Source organism: Lagopus leucura, unplaced genomic scaffold (genome assembly GCF_019238085.1).
Source record: "Lagopus leucura isolate 7727_CA_CO unplaced genomic scaffold, USGS_WTPT01 Super-Scaffold_100008, whole genome shotgun sequence".
Taxonomy (NCBI): Eukaryota; Metazoa; Chordata; class Aves; order Galliformes; family Phasianidae; genus Lagopus; species Lagopus leucura.
Genome location: NW_024962265.1, coordinates 11384395 through 11401143, shown reverse-complemented (window position 1 = coordinate 11401143; position 16749 = coordinate 11384395). Strand labels below are relative to the sequence as shown.

The window sequence follows — 16749 nt, the reverse complement described above, 5'->3', positions numbered from 1 at the left end:
CGCCTCCCCGTGACGCAGCCCCACGCGCCGGCCACCACCTCGCCGCCCCGCGCCACAGCCGCCGGCCTGGGCTTCGGGTTGGGGTTATGGCTGGAGCCGGGCCCCGCCCCACCGAGCGCCGCCCACCCCCGAGCTGCAGCGCCCGCAGCCCCCACTCCCCAACTATACGCACTCGGCCGAGCTCGCCGCCCCCAATCCCCTCAGAGCCCGCCCCTTCCCCGCCACGCCATTGGCCGATCGCGCCGTCTCTCCGGCGCCGCCTCCGCCGATTGGGCGAGGAGGGGGCGCCCCCTCGTCCCTCCCGGTTCTGTCGGTTGAGGCGAGCCGAGAGTAAATAGAAGCAGGAGCGCAAAATGGCGGAGCCGCCGAGCTCCGGTCGTGGCGCGGCGTCGCCGGAGCGAGAGTCGTTCTGCGTCAGGCCGGGCCCGGACGCGAAGGCCTCCCGCGGGTCGCAGCCAGCCTCCAAGAAGCTGAAGGGAGCCGACGAGAGGGGCCCGAAGGGCACCAAGCGCGTCAACGGCGAAGGGGGCGGCGGCGGGAGCGGGAGCGGCAAGCAGCAGCAGCAGCAGCCGCTGCAGCAGCCGCTGCCCGCGGCGGTGCCGAGCTACAGCAACCCCGCGGCGTGGGGCTTCGCCGCGCTGCCGCCAGGGCCCTCTGTCAGCGCGGCCGGCTTCGCCTTCCCCTCGCCGCTGCCCCGGAAGCTGCTGCCGCCCGCCCTGCTGCTGCCGTCCGCCGCCTCTCCCTCCCCGTCCTGCCCGCAGCACCGCCACCATCGGCACCGCCCGGCTCCGGCCGGAGAGGCCGCCAAGCCCAAGAGGCCGAAGGAGAAGCGAGACAAGGAGAGGAGGAAGCACGGAGCGCTGCCCGCGCTCGGAGATGGCGGCGGGGCCCTGAGCGCGGCGGGCCGGGAAGAGAACGGCGAGGTGAAGCTGCTGCTGCAGAAAGGTGGGCGCCGCGCCGGGAGCGGCGGCGGGGCGGGGCGCCGGGGGCAGCACCGTGCGGGGCGGGAAGCCGTGTGGTGCGGGGCGCAGCGGGACGGCCGTGCCGAGCAGGGGAGGGGAAGCGCGCGTCGGCTCCGCGGGAGCGCGGTATCGTAACGTAACGAGCGGTAAGTGCGCGGGAAGGCGGCGGCGGCCCGACCGCCTTCAACGCTGTCAAAAAAGGGGGTGTGGAATTAGCTATGGCGTCAGGCAGAAGCTGCCAGAGGCCTGAGGTTTTCTTACCTATTAGGGAAGTCAGGGTGTCTGGTGATTGCCTGGAGATCTGCGAGCAGAACTGAGTTTCTGCCGTTGCTACGGAGAAGACCGTATGTTTACGCAAAACATATTTGTGAAGAATTAAAAGCCATCTCATTGATTGGGCCGTTAATTTGACGGGCGAAGTCGTGCCCTTTGCGTTGAGGCGTGCTGACCTGCGCGGCTCCTGCAGCTGCTCCCGGGGCTCCTGGCTGGAAGCTGCTGAGCGATGCTGCGGAGCGCTGCCTTGGCTCCTTCCTGGGAAGGACTAAAATTGCCGTTGCCGCTGGATAAGGCGTTAGGCCGAACTTGGTGCTGGCAGAGACCGACGGTGGGTGCTTAGAAAGTGCAAGGCGGTGCACGAATCTGTTTTTTATTTCCAATATATCCTCTCCTGGTCTTTGGTGACCTTAAAGCAGATGTTGGTGCGATTGCATTTATGTTAAAAAAGAAAGAGCTTGAAACGTTTGCTCTGATGAAGTTTCTTTCAAAGGAAAGATAAATTCTAGCATTTACGTAGGCCGAGCTTGCTTCAGTTTTGGCTTCTACATTGTGCTTCCAAGGTGAAGATGAATTCTCAGTGTGCCACTTTTTGTCCAGCTGCATTTTCTGCTGGTTTCCACTAGTATCTGAGTCTCTGGTTCAGCTTTAGATATTCAGGTTACATTTGAGATTTGGGTTTTTTTCTTTTTTTGAATTGTGTGTGTTCCTTTGGTTCAGCACATTGTATGCATCTTCCTATTGGGGTCTTGATCACTACTGTGCAAGCAGGCTCAAAGTGCATCGCTGTAATGCTTTCAAATATTTCAGTTCTGATGAGCTTCCTTTTCTTCATTCTTGTTTGAAAGATGAATTGTGAAAAATCTTTAGAAACGATTTTCATTACAAACTTAGTTTTGGTGAAACCTTTTTGTTGTGCTCAATAGCTGCTGAGAAACTCCCACTGTATCTTCCTTGCCAAAATGTGGAAGTAATAACCATATTCACTTGGATTGCCATGATGTCCTACGCCACTGTGCTAATAAATCTGTAAGAACAGTATTACAGTAATGGGATGAAATATTCTTGCAAGTTGGTGAGAGAAATGATGACAGTGATGGTGTCAATGGAGTCATTATTTACCCTGGTAAAAGCCTGATAGAGAACATCCTGTAGCAGGGAAGGATGCTTTTTGTGACGAGCACAAAGTTTTAACTGCTGTTTGCTCAGAACAGGTGTTTTTAGCTTTAATTTGTTTTTGAAAGCTTGAATACAGGCAACAAACAACATTTTCCAAGGCAAACGATCCCTTTATGGTGTCAGGGTCTCAAGATTTGTTTAGAGGAAGCGGTTTCTGTAACTATAAGTTGGTGACAGTTTTGTGCAGGGTTGGAAAACTTTGTGTTCACTGAACTGTGTATTTTTTTTTTTTTTTCAGAATTGTGGGGTGCACTGCATTCTCTGCCGTGAGCATCCTGCCTTTTAGAAGTGGCTCCATATTGGATATGGATATATCCATATTGGATATGGATATATCTATTTATGTAGATTAAAGATCAGGTTTGTGCTGTTGATAGTGTGAATAATTTACTTGGAAGGAGGAAGGCAATTATGATGCAGGGACTAAAAGAATGACCCAGGAGAATGAGGGAGGGCATTCAGAATGCTCACTGCAGAGGAAGATGAAGAGTGGTATGGTAAGGCAGGGGGAGGGTGGTGTGTTCTGGAAGAGGATACCAGAGGATTTCAGGGTCCAGGGTATTTTGGAGTGTGTGAATTTAAGATCCTTCCATGAAGGAGGGAGGAATTAGCATTCAGAAGTTGTTCAGGAGGGAGGTGATCTTGGTATGGGGTGAAAAGCTCATAGTTAGATGCTGTGGAAAAGGAAGGAAAGATAGAGGAAGAGGAAGATGGGAGAGAGAAGTGTAGGCAGCCTGCAGGTGTGATGATGGTCAGCTTAAAGGATTTCATATAATTAAAAAACAAAACACCCACAAAACCAAAAAATCTGAGAGGCATGCTTGCACAAATTATATAGGGAGAAGGTAGGGATTAAATGTGTCCCTCCTAAATGAATGAGTTTGTAAAAGCTGTCATATGTACAGCTGGTAATGCTTTCTGAAAATCAGCCTAATGCAGGCAAATGCAGTCTGCTTTTTCTGCAGTCTGTGGTTAGGCAGCCTTCTTTGCTTGCAGTGCTGTGGAAAATGAGCAGCAACATGGGATTGGCAGTACTGTTCTTAGCATTCACAACTGATAGATATGTCAGTTTCTTGCCTGCCAGAAGGAAAATGGTGCAGCTTAGGAGGCTGTGATCTAAAAGAAATGACAGTGATTGAAAAGTAAGCAGGTGGGACAGGTGAGACTTCCATGGTTGTTATGAGGTTCTGAAGGTGCAAAAACTCCACTGTCTCCTTTGCAACTGAAGTGCATGTGAATTGCATGTAGGTACAAGAGGTGCAGTGAGCTTGGTGCTGAGGAGGCTGCTGGGAGTTGGGCTTCTGATCTGTGTTGAGCTGTGTGCGTACCCTTCTGTGTGGAGCAGTTTCTGAGCTGAGAGAAAAAGCTGGTAAAGGAGGAAGGGCCTGTGTGAGCTTAGAGCAGGGAAAATGAGGAGTGAAGTTAGGGGGAGGAATGGCCAGATGTGTGCCACGAGGCTGCTGGGACTGCGGGGCAACAGGAGGCATCACGGTGCACAGTGATGGGGAGTGAAGGAACATGAGGGCTGGATTTGGAAAATGGTCATCACAGGGCTTGCAAATGGAGTGGTACCCATAGCATTCTCCTAACTGTAGTGCTGATAGCATGGTGTGTTGACACAGAGGAGGAAATGGTGAGGAGTTTGCACCTACCATCTTCTTTTGCACCTACTGTCTCTAGAAGAGCTGAATATGAGAGCTGATGTCCTTGGCCTGCAGTGCGGTTCTGAGGCTGCAGAGCCTGGCTGTGAGGTGCCCAAGGTGTTGAGCTTGGTTACGGCGCAGATGGATGATGACTTTGAGAGGTGTTTTCGTATCTCCTTCCTTGAACAAATGTTCACTCTATGATTTTTCTGATCTTTTCCTTCACTGGAAGGACCTTGAACTTGCAGAGTCATAGCCAGGCCTGCCAGCCTGTGGCTGGAGGAGGTGAATGGAGCAGAGTGAGTCTCGGGGTAATAGTCTGGCATGCAGAGAGCTGGGAAGAGCACTTTGCCACCTGTGTAACTTATCCTGCAAATGAGGGATCGAGTCTGTTTAAAATAAGCTTAAATTTTACTTGACAAGTCTATTTTGGGTAATGGAATTAAAAGTTATGTAACTAGTTTTGTTTTAAAAACATGGTGTGAATCTGATGGAAATGTCTGCCTTACCAGTTTATGACTCTACCAGTTCAGTTAGTTATTTAACTGATAGCCTGCTCGAGCAGTTCATAGTTGAAATAGTTTTGTTAGCAGTGCAAAGCTCAGATGAGCCACTCCCCACTTCATCAGCCTAGGGCGGCTTGTTTTTGTGTTTTGTTTTGTTCCAGGCTTACTGCAGGGCCTGAGCCAAATTCATCAAACATCTTCTGTGTTTCCTTGCCATTTCTGTGTACAGCTTCCCTCTCTCTCCTTCCCTCCTTCAGTTTTTTTTTTTTTTCCTCAATGATGTCTTTGCTGATAAGGCTGCCTCAGTATGCAAGCAATTACAAAACGAGATTGGTATTTTTAACTTGCTGATGGGGTTTTCCCATGTGAGCAAGAAAGCAAAGCTGAGTATGGTTCTGTAGCTCTTAGGTCTTTTTTTCTGCCTCCTGCTGCCTTTGAAACATAGATTAAATAGTGTTTTAGAACAGTTGCCAGCGACTCTTCGGATACCTTTGTGGCTTTGACTTGCGTGGCACTTCTGGTTTGTAAACCTGTAAAACATAGCACTTTTCAGACTTTCTGAGTTCAGCTTGCATCTGGCAGAGGCTCATTTCATGGTCTAAATTGGGTTGGAGAAAGCTTTGGACATAATTCTGTTTCCCTGCTTTAGATCTGGGGCCACCATCTGATGAAATAGATTGTCTTTTTCCTTCTGCTAAACGTTACCTTTTTCTGATATCTTCTCCTTCCTTTTCCCTGTTTTTTGGTACTGTCTTGTTTAACTCAAACACCATCTTTGCCCCCAGCTGCTCTCGGTTCAGCAGTCACATCCACACTTGTGAGGCCTCTCCTCTGAATTCTTTGTTCCTGTCTGGAAGCACCACGTCCTTTGGTTGTAGAATCGCAGGTCGTTTTTCTCACTTGAGGGAAGTGCACTGAGTGGTCAGACCTGAAACCTCTTTGCAGGCTGTTTTTGCAGCTGCCACGTTCTCTGCTGCTGATTTCTGATGCAATTCTCCAGTGCTCGTGCTTCACATTGGCTCATGTGCCGCTGCATGTGGAAGGTCTCCTTTCAAACTGCAAAGATCAGAGGAATGGCGGAGATGAAGTTGAAAGTAATTGCAGGTTTTCTGTTTCTGAAAAAGATCTTCCTTCCCTCTCGTTTGTGGAGGGGTTGGGGGAATGCACTCAGCTGGCAAGGGGATTTCTGTAGTCATATTGTGCATTTTAAACTTGAGTTACTGAGTGGGTTGTCTATCAAATATTCCTTTTTTTTCAATAAAAAACTGCTGGGACTTCTTTTGTCTCACAAGTATTTTAAGGGTTTCTTTTTGTACGACAAGTCAGGAATGTGCTCAACAACAGTACAGGGGTTGTCTGACAGGATACAAATGCAGGTGACAGAACCGTTAACGTGGTTACATTAAATGCACATAACATGTCTGTGTACCACACTGAGGTGAGTTTTTTGGGTTTTATTTCATGGATATTTGCATTGAGAGTAGGAGAAACCAATGGAAAGATGACCGCAGGGCCGCCCTCCTCATCCCCTTTACCTTCGGTTCTGGTACTGCTGATGTTCACCATACTGATGGTGTCCATTAGAAGTAGTTTGTAAATATGTTGCCTGATGTGCAGTGACAGCCCTTAAATCAAAGGGAGGAGGGAGAGGCAGGATACTTTGAACATAATCTCTGGCTGACTACTAATGTGGGTTACCATCTGGAAAGCTGATGCGAAGCAGCTGCAGCTTTTGGCTCCTGACAAGGTTCTGAAGCTTGTCTCGTAACGCGCAGACGTCCAAGCTGCAGTGTAGGCCTGAAGGTGCAAACTTCACAACGTGACAGCTGCTACTTTGTGCATAATCCAGTGCAGAGCATTTTTCACTTATTCAGTATGTTCTTGATTTTCCTTTTTCCTCTTGAAAGCTTGCAGTAAAGAACTGATCACATCTCTGAAATCTCAGTGGTACGGTCTGTCAACTTGTGTCAGTATTTGTTGTTCATGAAGGCGTTACAATCACTGTGAGAAGATATCTAGTTAGGAAGTGGAAAACTCCTTCTACAGCCTGAATTAATTCAGTTAGCTGTGTGCATTCATTTAGAATAGGAGGTGCAAAATGTCTTCACAGTGGATTGTTTTCTGCCTGTATGTAGCACAAGGCACACTGCTGTTGCTGTATTTTCATAGAAAATCATAGAATCATAGAATCACCAAGGTTGGAAAAGACCTAAAAGATCATCCAGTCCAACCGTTCACCCATTCCCAGTAGCTCCTACTAAACCATGTCCCTCAACATGACATCCAGCCTTTCCTTGAACACCCCCAGGCGCGGTGACTCCACCACCTCCCTGGGCAGTCCATTCCAGTGCCTGACCACCCTTTCTGAAAAGTAATACTTCCTCATGTCCAGCCTGAATCTCCCCTGCTGTAGCTTGAAGCCATTCTCTCTGGTCCTATCACTAATGACACGAGAGGAGAGGCCGACCCCCAGCTCACTACAACCTCCCTTCAGGAAGTTATAGAGAGCAATGAGGTCTGCCCTGAGCATCCTCTTCTCCAGGCTGAACATTCCCAGCTCCTTCAGCCGCTCCTCATATGGCCTGTGTTCCAGACCCCTCACCGGCTTAGTTGCCCTCCTTTGAACACGTTCCAGGGCCTCAGTATCTTTCTTGCAGTGAGGGGCCCAAAACTGGAGGTCATGGATGTGCTGTTTCTATACCACAACCGTTCTGTGGTTGTTAGAAGTGGCAAAAGTTGCTGCTATGGCATAATGCGAGCAGGATCACCTGCTCCTTGGAGGCAGTCCCTGAAGCGGCAGTGAGTCGTAAGTCAGGCTTTTGTGGACTGCTGGCTTCCTTGAGTGCCGTATGTCACAAGAAGGTTATTGTAGCAGAAGTAGGCATTGGGCTGATGGGAAATCGCTGTCGGCTGTTCCCTGTGTCAGGACCCAGTGGTGAGCAGCATGAGGCATTGATCATCCAGCTGGGTTCTCACCGTGTGCATTGTGTGGGTTTCTGGTTGATGTTAAGGTCAAGGACTGTGCTATGAGTGATGTGCTGATAAAGCTGGAGGTGTTAGCTCAGATGTCCAACAGAAGGATTGGTATTTTCCCAGGGGCTCGTTTCGTTGCTTTTTCTTTTTTAAATTGGAATCATATATGGTTTATCTTTTTCCTGTCACTTCCACGGTGATGGATGGCATCGTGATTGTCGTCTTCCCCTCAAAGCCCTGCAATGGTAACATTTAAGATTGGTATATTTTCCATTTTCTGAGCAGACAGAGCAGACTTGGGAGGACATTTAAAAAAATTTTAAAATCATTTCGATCCATGGAACAAAAAAAAAAAAAATCCTCATATTCAGTACTTGAATAATCTTTTGGTTATCCCTTACCAGAGCAACTTTGTTAAAAGAGAGAAAGAGCACATAAATCAGCTTAAATAAAACTGAGCTTTGTATTGTGAAAATGCCTGCTGGAATGGGAAAGCAGTGATTAATATGTAGATATGCTCAGGTGGCTTCACTTAAAGGTAATCTACAATTTTGATGATGTTTTGGCAAGGGGGTCATAAACCTTTCTGTGAACCTATACTGTATCAAAGGACTTAGTTTCATCTTTTATTTAGACTTGAGCATCTTTTTGTTCATTAGTTTTTTAAAATACTTTTTAATCAGCTTTTAGGAAAGTGCTTCCACCCCCCCCAAAACAGCAACCCTATGGCAGATAGTTCCACAGCTGTTTGGTGACTTGTTCTGGTGACTAACTTGTGCCTTTGTGTACTTTATTTAATTTTGTTATCTTAACTGAAAAAAGTGAATGCAGTGGGATGGTTTTTGGAGTAGGAGTGTTGAATCCAGCTTCCAGTCACTGGTACCTCTGTGTCTGCTGTTTTTTCTCTTGTAGTGCAAGACTTTTCTGTTAAAACTGGACTTCTCTCTGTGAGTCGAATGATCCCGTCACCTTCCTTTGGACTCAGATGATTGATCTCCTCATTAGTATATGAAAGTTCTTAATTCATTGATTGCTTTTCTGAGTGTTCAGTACTCCATCATAGTGAAGGCAAACCGTTCTCCTGGCAGTGCTGTGACATACCAAGGTAGTAGCTGTTGGTACTTGATGTTCTCTTGTCCCAAGTTGCTGCTGTCTGTATTACATTCTCACCTGGAGGACTCTCTTATCCTGCTAACTGCTGCAGCTCCAGCCTTTTCTTTCTTCCCCTTACATCTGTATTACAAGTGGTATTGGTGGAAGATCACTGCAAAGTATCTTATGGACACAGCAGGGTTACTCCAGTCACCTCTACCTTTTTGCGGTTGGGGGGTGGAGCTGCTCTACACATGAAGCAGGGACCAAGCAAGGTTTGGTATCAGTAGCAGCTGTTCAGAGATCTAGCAGCTATATGAGAAGTTCCAAGCGCTGTTAACTTGCTCAGTGAAACAAGTTTTGTCCTATTAGTCATTAATTGTACAACACGTAGGTTGTTAATTGCCTAATAGAGGGTGCATTTGTCTTAAAATGGGCTTTTCTTTTCGTGTTGTGAAGAGGTTTCTTGTTTCTTGGTTGAGGAAGTGAGATTTGGATTACGTGGTGTACAGCTGCAGGGGATTGATCCTTTCTATTGGAGAAGCCGCTCAAAGGGATGTTGTTCTGGGGCTTTTTGGAAACTCGTAGGAAGCTCCAGCCTGCACTGAACTGTAGCAGATGTTCTGGGCAGCACCGTATGTTGGCAGGAGTTTGTGTGGAGACTGTTTGGAGAGCTGAGCTTGTCTGTCCTGGTTAGATGCCAGATGTGTATCTTAACCATGTGTATGGACTGTACGCTCTGTTGGGTGCTTTACAAGTTACTGACTGCAGTTTCCTTTGTGGTAAACTGAATCTTATGGGAATTTGGTTGCGTTTTATCTCTGTGTCCCATTGGAAGCTGTGAAGTGGGCCATCTGTCACTGCAGAACTTGAGAGCTCTGTGTGAGTTCTGCCGGCCAGACTAGAAAACATTTATTTTCCTCTGAAGATGTTTGACCTGAAAATTCAGCTCAGAGGGAGGCAACCTGACAATTTATACTTGTCAGCTGGGACTCTCAATTGTTTTTACTCTCTTCAGTCTGTGCCCTGGTCCTGTGGTAGCTTGGTCCTGTCATTCTGCAGTGGAATTAGTTGTTCCAATCCTTCCTTGGATGCATCTACGGTATCTTCAGGTACCGTTTGCTTGTGGCTGTTGCTGGAGGAGGTCACAGGACACTTCCATTGTTTCTTTTGGCTGGAACTTGCTGCCATCATCCCTGCTAATAGCTTTCTAGATCTGAAAATAAAGTGGAGGTTCTTATAGACTTTTGGTTCATTCTCTGTTCTTACACACTGCTTCTATCAGAACTGCAGGATTCCTCAGCCTGGGTTGCTTGTCTCATGCCTACAATAAAGGATTCTTTCAGTCTGTTTTTCATCCTCTTTCAACCAGGCTCAGCATTTGTATGTGCTCTTCAATCTCTCTTTGATTTCTAAGTGATAGAAGTCAAGTGTACCTCTTAACAGTATGCAAATGCTGGGAGAAAATCTCATTTTTTTTTCCATGATAATGGTAATCCTGGCAGAGCTGAGCACTGATGCATGCTTCAAGTCAAGCCTGCTGTTACTGCCTCCTTGCAGAGTGAATGTCTGTGTATAATCAATGAATATTAAGATGTTATAATTACAAAATAAACAAGAGAGTTTAGCAAAGCAGATAATGATAACAAAAAGAGAACAGATAGAAAGCTTACCTCTATCCTGGGCTTACTTACAAAACTCCAGAAGAGATCCTTCCCCCCTGGTAGCAGCTCTTAATTAGGTCTAGGTGAATTGCCTTCAGCTGTGCTCCTCTGGCTGACTCACTGCTCGCCTCAGGTGATCAGTCAGAGGTTCAGGCCGTGACTCAGCAGTTCCCATACAGTCTGCTTTCAGAGTGGTCAAATCTGTTGTATAATTTATTGCCTACTTCATACTTCTGTGTTGCTGGGATCTACAATTTGGGGGTTTGTCTGTGTGAGGGGAGCCAATTGGAGAGGAAGATTAACATCTGGTTCATCTGCTGTTAGGAAATACAGATTTGTGCTGCTGAGAAAAACGTCTGGGTGCTGTAGTCTGCTGCACAGATCTGTCTGATCTGGAATCCTCTGTCACAGAATCATTGGAGGCCTGGTCTTGGGCATGGTTGTTTCATTTGCTTGGAACTAAGACTTCTGACAGTGTGAAGCACAGCTACCTTATTCCTTGTTTTTTTGTTTTTTTTGTTTTGGGTGCCATCAGAGGTTTTTCTCTCTCTCCACTGCTTGCACTGATCTGTGCATAGGCAGCAGATATGTGTCACTTGCCATCTCTCATCATTTTTTTATTTTCTTTTGTTTTGACTTTACCCAAAATGCATTCTTCCTGGCTGCTGGGCACGTGAGTTCCATGGCTTTGTTAGAAAACTTTAGAATGAAAGGTAGGAATGCTGCACAGTTGTTACAGCATTTGTTTATGTAGATGACTGTCAGACCCTTGCAATTTTTAACTATTGACATGCTTCAGAAATAGTTTGGTCATATATTGCATTACAGAACTGAAGGCTTTTGTTTGGTTTCAATAAATATTTCCAGTTTGTTAGTATTGAAGATACCTGTGTTTATTTTCTGTGAATGCGTGGGGTAAAGTAAATAGGTTTCTCCTTATGTCCATGTGGGGTTAAGAATACAAGCACCATAAATGGCACATCAGTGTTGCCTCTCAGCTGTGTTACTGACAAAGTGTTCTGAGACATGGCATCGTGTAGAAGCCTGAAAAAAGTGGGGTGTTCTTTTCCCTGAGGAGGTTAAAAAGCCCAGTAAATCTATAGAGGAGGTCTGAGAAATGAGACCTGCAGTGTTGATTGTGAGGCTTAAATGCTTCATCTCCAAGGTGATTCTAAAGTCTGCTTGAAAAGATAAGTCCTAGAAATTTAATGACGAAGACATGACAAAGGCATGACAATGTGGAGTGACTGTCAATAAAGTAAATGAATAAATAACTGCTTGAATTAGATCTTCTATGAAAATACAGATTTTTCCAACAAATAGTAAACTGGCATTCCTTTCCATCTCACACTGATTCTCTTAGTCACACCTTACAGCTGTTAGCACAGTATGGGTGTGGTTGGTGAACTGGACAAAGATTTGTTTTGTTAGTTGAAAACCTTTCATCTTTCCAGCCATCTGTGGAAGCCTTAAGTCAGGTGAGATTTCTAGTGCAGATGCACATTCAGGAAAATAGAAACCCCTCAGTTCTCCTGTTCCTAATCGAATGTGTGGAGCTTGAGTTTCTAGAAATAAGAGCTGCATCCGAATGAAAAATAAGGACAGAGGTTTGTATGAGTAAATAAAAATGGTTGTTAACTGTGTAGAGCTAACAGGCTGAGTTGTTGGATACAGTTCTGGTGTAATACGAACAAAACTGGTCTAGGTTCTATAAGCTTATGTTGAATTATACAACAGATAAATATTAGCTTTCCATATTGTAGGTCCTGGGTTTTCCTTGTAACACCTTTTATCCTCTTAATAGGGCTTGCATAATACTAATGCAAAATGTGCACGCGACAAAGCTTGCTGTTCCCACTTAATCATAAAATATTTGCATTTCAGCTCAAATCAAAGAGAAGATGAAAGAAAGGGAAAAGAAGCAAAAAGAGAAGAAGAAGCACAAAATAATGAATGAAATAAAGAAAGAAAATGGAGAAATCAAGTTACTGCAGAAAGGTAGGTTAAACTGCATAGTGTTTTTCTTAGCGGTATTTAAAACCTTTGTAATTGGATTGAGTGCTGAATCTTAATACTGAGTTTTTTATTTTAACTTGAATACCATTTTCTCAGCATAGCTGCTATAATGCTTGTAATTTAAAACTTTAATTATAAACTTGTCAACTGTGTTAGGTACTGCGATTAAAAATAGAACTCTTGCCACAGTGCTTCTTGCGCAGAGTTCCTGAAAGGCAGCTGAAGGGCAGTATGGTTCTTGGTCTCAGCCACCATGGGTTCATGAGTGAAAGGTCCTGCTTAACTAACTTAATTTCCTTTTATGACAAAGTCACCCATTTAGTTGGCCAGGAGGGGCCAGCTGATGTTATCTTTTTTGATTTCAGTAAAGCTTTTATACTGTTTCTCATACTGTCCTTCTGGACCAAATGCCCTCTCTGCAGCTAGATAAAAACGTAATGTGAGCAACTGGCTGACAGATAGTGTCAAAGGGTTATAATAAATGGGGTTACATCAAACTGCTGGCCAGGCACTAGTGGGGTACCCCTGGGCACTGTTGTAGGGCCATTTCACTTTAATGCTTTCAATAAATGACTTGGATGTAGAACTGTAGGGTGTTTTGAGCAGGTTTCCTGACAATATTAAATTGGGAGTAGCTGTTGATTCTGTCAAGGGTGGAGAGCCCTTGCAGGGAGAAATCCTGCTTCTCTCAGCCTCTCTTTCTGTGAGTGATGCTGTGCTCCCACAGCCATTTTCCTGGCCCATTGCTGGACTTACTCCAGTATGCCCATGTCTGTCTTGGGCTGCTGACCCCGAGTTCTGTGTAACACTCCAGATGTGTTACACCAGTGCTTAGTCAAGTGGAAGAAAAGTTGTCACCATCAGCCTGCTGGCAGAGCTCTTCCTAATTCTGTCCAGGAGGCTGTTAATGATGGCTTATGGTCAGTTTGTCATTTGTGAGGACCACAAACTCCTTTCCATCTAGGCTACTTTCCAGCCAGTTTTGTCTTCAGCCTGGATGGGGGCATGGCTTTATTATTCAGTGCAGTACTCTGTGCTTCCCCATGTTGACTGTGTGAGACTTTTATTGGCTCAATTCTCTGCAGCCTATTGGGGTCCTTCTGGCTTGGCAGTACAACCTTCTTGTGCATCAACTGCTCCCTCCTTCCAGGTTTACACTGTCTGCAGACCTGCTGAAGAGAGTGCGTTGCCTCACCATCCCCATCATCAATAAAAATGTTGTGTAGCGTTGTCCCAAGGTATCAGCACCTGGGATTCTCTGGTAGTGGCTGTCCTACTGGGCTCTGTGCTGCAAATCACAGCCCTTTGAGCATAATAGTAAAGTCTGTTCTTGATCCCTCTGCGTTTGTTGAGGCTGTTTGAGTAGATCCAATATTTTTTATTTTCAGACTCTGCTTTCATAGTTCAAGAACAAATTTCTGATAGATTTTTCTGCTACTATATCTGATGTAGGATTTCATTTACAACAAGAAATAAAACCCCCATATCAAAACACTGTCTTCAGTGCATTCATATAAGGTCATGGACAAGCGATCGTGTAATTACTGTGTCACAGTTCAGAGTATAAATGCAGCTCCAGGTAATTGCATTAGCAACTGGCAGCTGGTCACCTGTGCTGATCAGTCTCAGTATCAGCTTAGACACTGTGGAATGTTCAAGCTGATGACTTCCTGTGAAAAGATGCAACTTGTTTTTGTGTAAAAGGAAGTTGGCGGTTGAGATACTGAGCAACGCATAACTGCCTTAACAGTGAGAATGTTCAGGTTGTGTTTCTGTGCTGTTCTTTCCTATCTTGTGTGCTGAATGGCAATAGAGATGGGCCGCAGGGTAAGAACTTGCAAAGACAGCAACTCTTGTTACACAGATCTAATGAGAGACACCTAATGAGGATATTGCACCTGAAATGGTGCTCCATTGTTTAAAGTGGGTGTTTAATAAAAAAAAAAAAAAAAGGCATGTGCCACGGGTTGTGTAAGATTACCTCTGCTTGTTAGAGCTAGTTGAATAACAGAGTGTGTTGTCCTCACACAGAACAGTGCTGTAAGTGGGTTAAATGCCTGGTCTGTGTTTCACAGTCTCATTATCAGACAAGAATCATATTTTGGGTTTCCTTTAGAAATTGTGCAGCAATGTTTTGTAGAGGCAGTGCTGGGTTTTGCTGTGTCTGCAGTGTCCTGCAGAAATGGCTCCTGTTTCAGGGAAAGAAAGGGAAGTCATTAGGAAAGCAGGCAGATTCCCTCCGCTGGGTTTACATCCTGTTCAGAACAGCAGTTCTGGATGTGTCTGTGGGCCTCCTGAGATCTGGCAGGGTGTGCTTAAGTGTTCTGTGATGATTGTACAGCATTTCCTGATTACTTCTGCTGATGTAGCTTTAAGTGCTGAGCTGAGGGCCGGAGAGCGAAGGCTGATGTGCTTGTAGGTGCAGCTTGTATGTGTCTGTGGTCAGCATCTCTGTGACCTTCTGAAAGGTTGGTAACTCTTTGTCTAAGGATATCTTCTTCCTGGAACAAAATTAAGCTCTAAGCCCTCTTATTCTCAGCTCAGAATTCACTGTGTGGACTTGAGAGCAGAGAGACTTCAGTGCCTGTCTGTGAAGACCACTCACTTCCTCTTAGGTGTCAGGTCCAGATCCTGTTCTAAAAATGTCACTGACTGTCTGCTGAATGCTTTTATTCTTAAGTTGTGAAGGTGATGTTAGTGTTTTGATTTGTCTTTTTTCCTTTTTTTGCCATTTGTTTGAGACTTTCTTTAAGGTGATGGTGGTGATAGGCTGTTTAGCTTCAGACAGTTAAACCAGTGTCCAAGATAAGGGTGGCTAGCTTGGGGAGAGGAAGTCAGTACTGAAGCTTTGGTGCTCTTTTAGGGAGTTGCTGTCCAAGCCTGATTTTAGTGCTTCAAGCTGCATGCTGGCAGAGTTTGCTACTACTGTTTGAGAAGCTTAAGGATGTGGGCTGTTCATCTGCCTGAATTTGTGTTGCTGTTTCTGTTGAAAGCAACTTGCCCTAGTTTGGAGGACAACTCTGAAAGGGCTTTTTTTTTTTTTTTTTTCCAGCTCCTGACTTTCTAAAGGAAACATTTTCTCTTTCAGTGAGCCTGGTGGCTTTTGTATGCATCTGGGGCTAAATGCTTTTTTTTTTTCTGTCATCGTTTTCACTAGCAGGTGTGTTTTCTGCAGAACAAGACCATGTAGTTGCTGCTGCTGCTTCTCTCTAGTTTTCTATTCGGAAGAAAGACCTGTGTTTTTTGGAAAAGAAGAAAACCTAGCAAAAGCATATTGTTTAATGTTAAAGAAATATGAGCAATTTAATTGTGCACTTCCAAAAATCTGCATGGTTGGGAAAAAAAAAAAAAAAAGAAAGAAAATTGAAATATTTTTGTAAGGAATTTTTACATTGCTGTGATGACCTGGTTAAAGGCTACTGGAGGACCTGCGAGAAAAAGAGGGGGAAAAGAAAAAGGCTCATTTGTAAACAGTATCATCTTTTTTTCCTTTTAAAGCAAAACAAAAAGTCAGCCCTATTTTCCTGATATTTTTTATTTCTAAAAATGCAGTAGGAGAAATTGTCAGTGTGTGTCTACAAGGTTAAATGTGTTGGCTCACGGAATGACAGAATACAGGGAAGAGCTGAGAATAAACATCTTACTGGTATTGAAGTCTGTATGTACAAATTATTTTCGAAAGCTTTTTTTTGTTTTGGAATTACATTTAATTGTACTTTCTCATGAACCTTCTAGATTTTTTTTTTTTATAGATGGGTTCTGCACAGAAGTGATTATAAAATCCGTATGCATGCAACCTCCATCTGAGTCATACTGCATGCTTTTTCCCCACTTGCTATATTTGGTCTTTGTGTTCCTCTACAAATCCTCGAGTGTTTTCCTTATTTAATACACTTGAGCGGATGGGGATGGAAGATGCTGAGGTAAGAGCACAGGAGGTGCAGCCCCCCACAGACTGTGTGCAGCAAGTTGCCAACTTCTACCTGTAAAATAGATGCATGCAGAGTAAGACACTTAAAATAACAGGTATGGTACCTGTGATGAGATCATCTGAGAGCAGAGCTTTCATTCCTGTGGGCCTCAGACATTTTTCAGAGATAACACATGTGCTTACCTTGCGTTTCCAGTAGATTGCTGTTACGAAGTTTTATGCAGACATCTTCATTTCCACTTGCTCTTTGTTCCTCCCCTCCTCTTTACCTGACTGCCTTGTTTCTACTGCTGAAGTTGTTGCTGCCTGTGCTACTCCTGCTTAGCTAATGCCTTCAGTTGGCATGGATTGCTGAGACCCTGAGTGGATCCAATAGTGCTGGACTTGGGTGAGCCTTGCTGTGGTACAGTTGACATCATGGCAGCAGCTGCCAGCAGGAGGAAGAGGAAAGCTGCACTGGCACTGAAGGAGGGGAGAAAAAATCCACCAGAAAAAAACAACCCAAACCCC

The 16749-nt window shown here is 45.2% G+C and overlaps 1 protein-coding gene across 1 annotated transcript in view; it reads left to right on the top strand.

Moving 5' to 3' along the window:
- The first annotated feature begins 330 nt into the window (after positions 1-330).
- The window catches only part of RSBN1L (round spermatid basic protein 1 like), a 49609-nt gene continuing 33190 nt past the window's right edge, over positions 331-16749 (top strand). Inside the window, exons 1-2 of the mRNA XM_042872364.1 lie at positions 331-945; positions 12177-12290. Of these exons, the coding sequence (XP_042728298.1) occupies positions 354-945; positions 12177-12290 (706 nt within the window). The 5' untranslated portion in view covers positions 331-353. The remainder of the gene's footprint in view (positions 946-12176; positions 12291-16749) is intronic.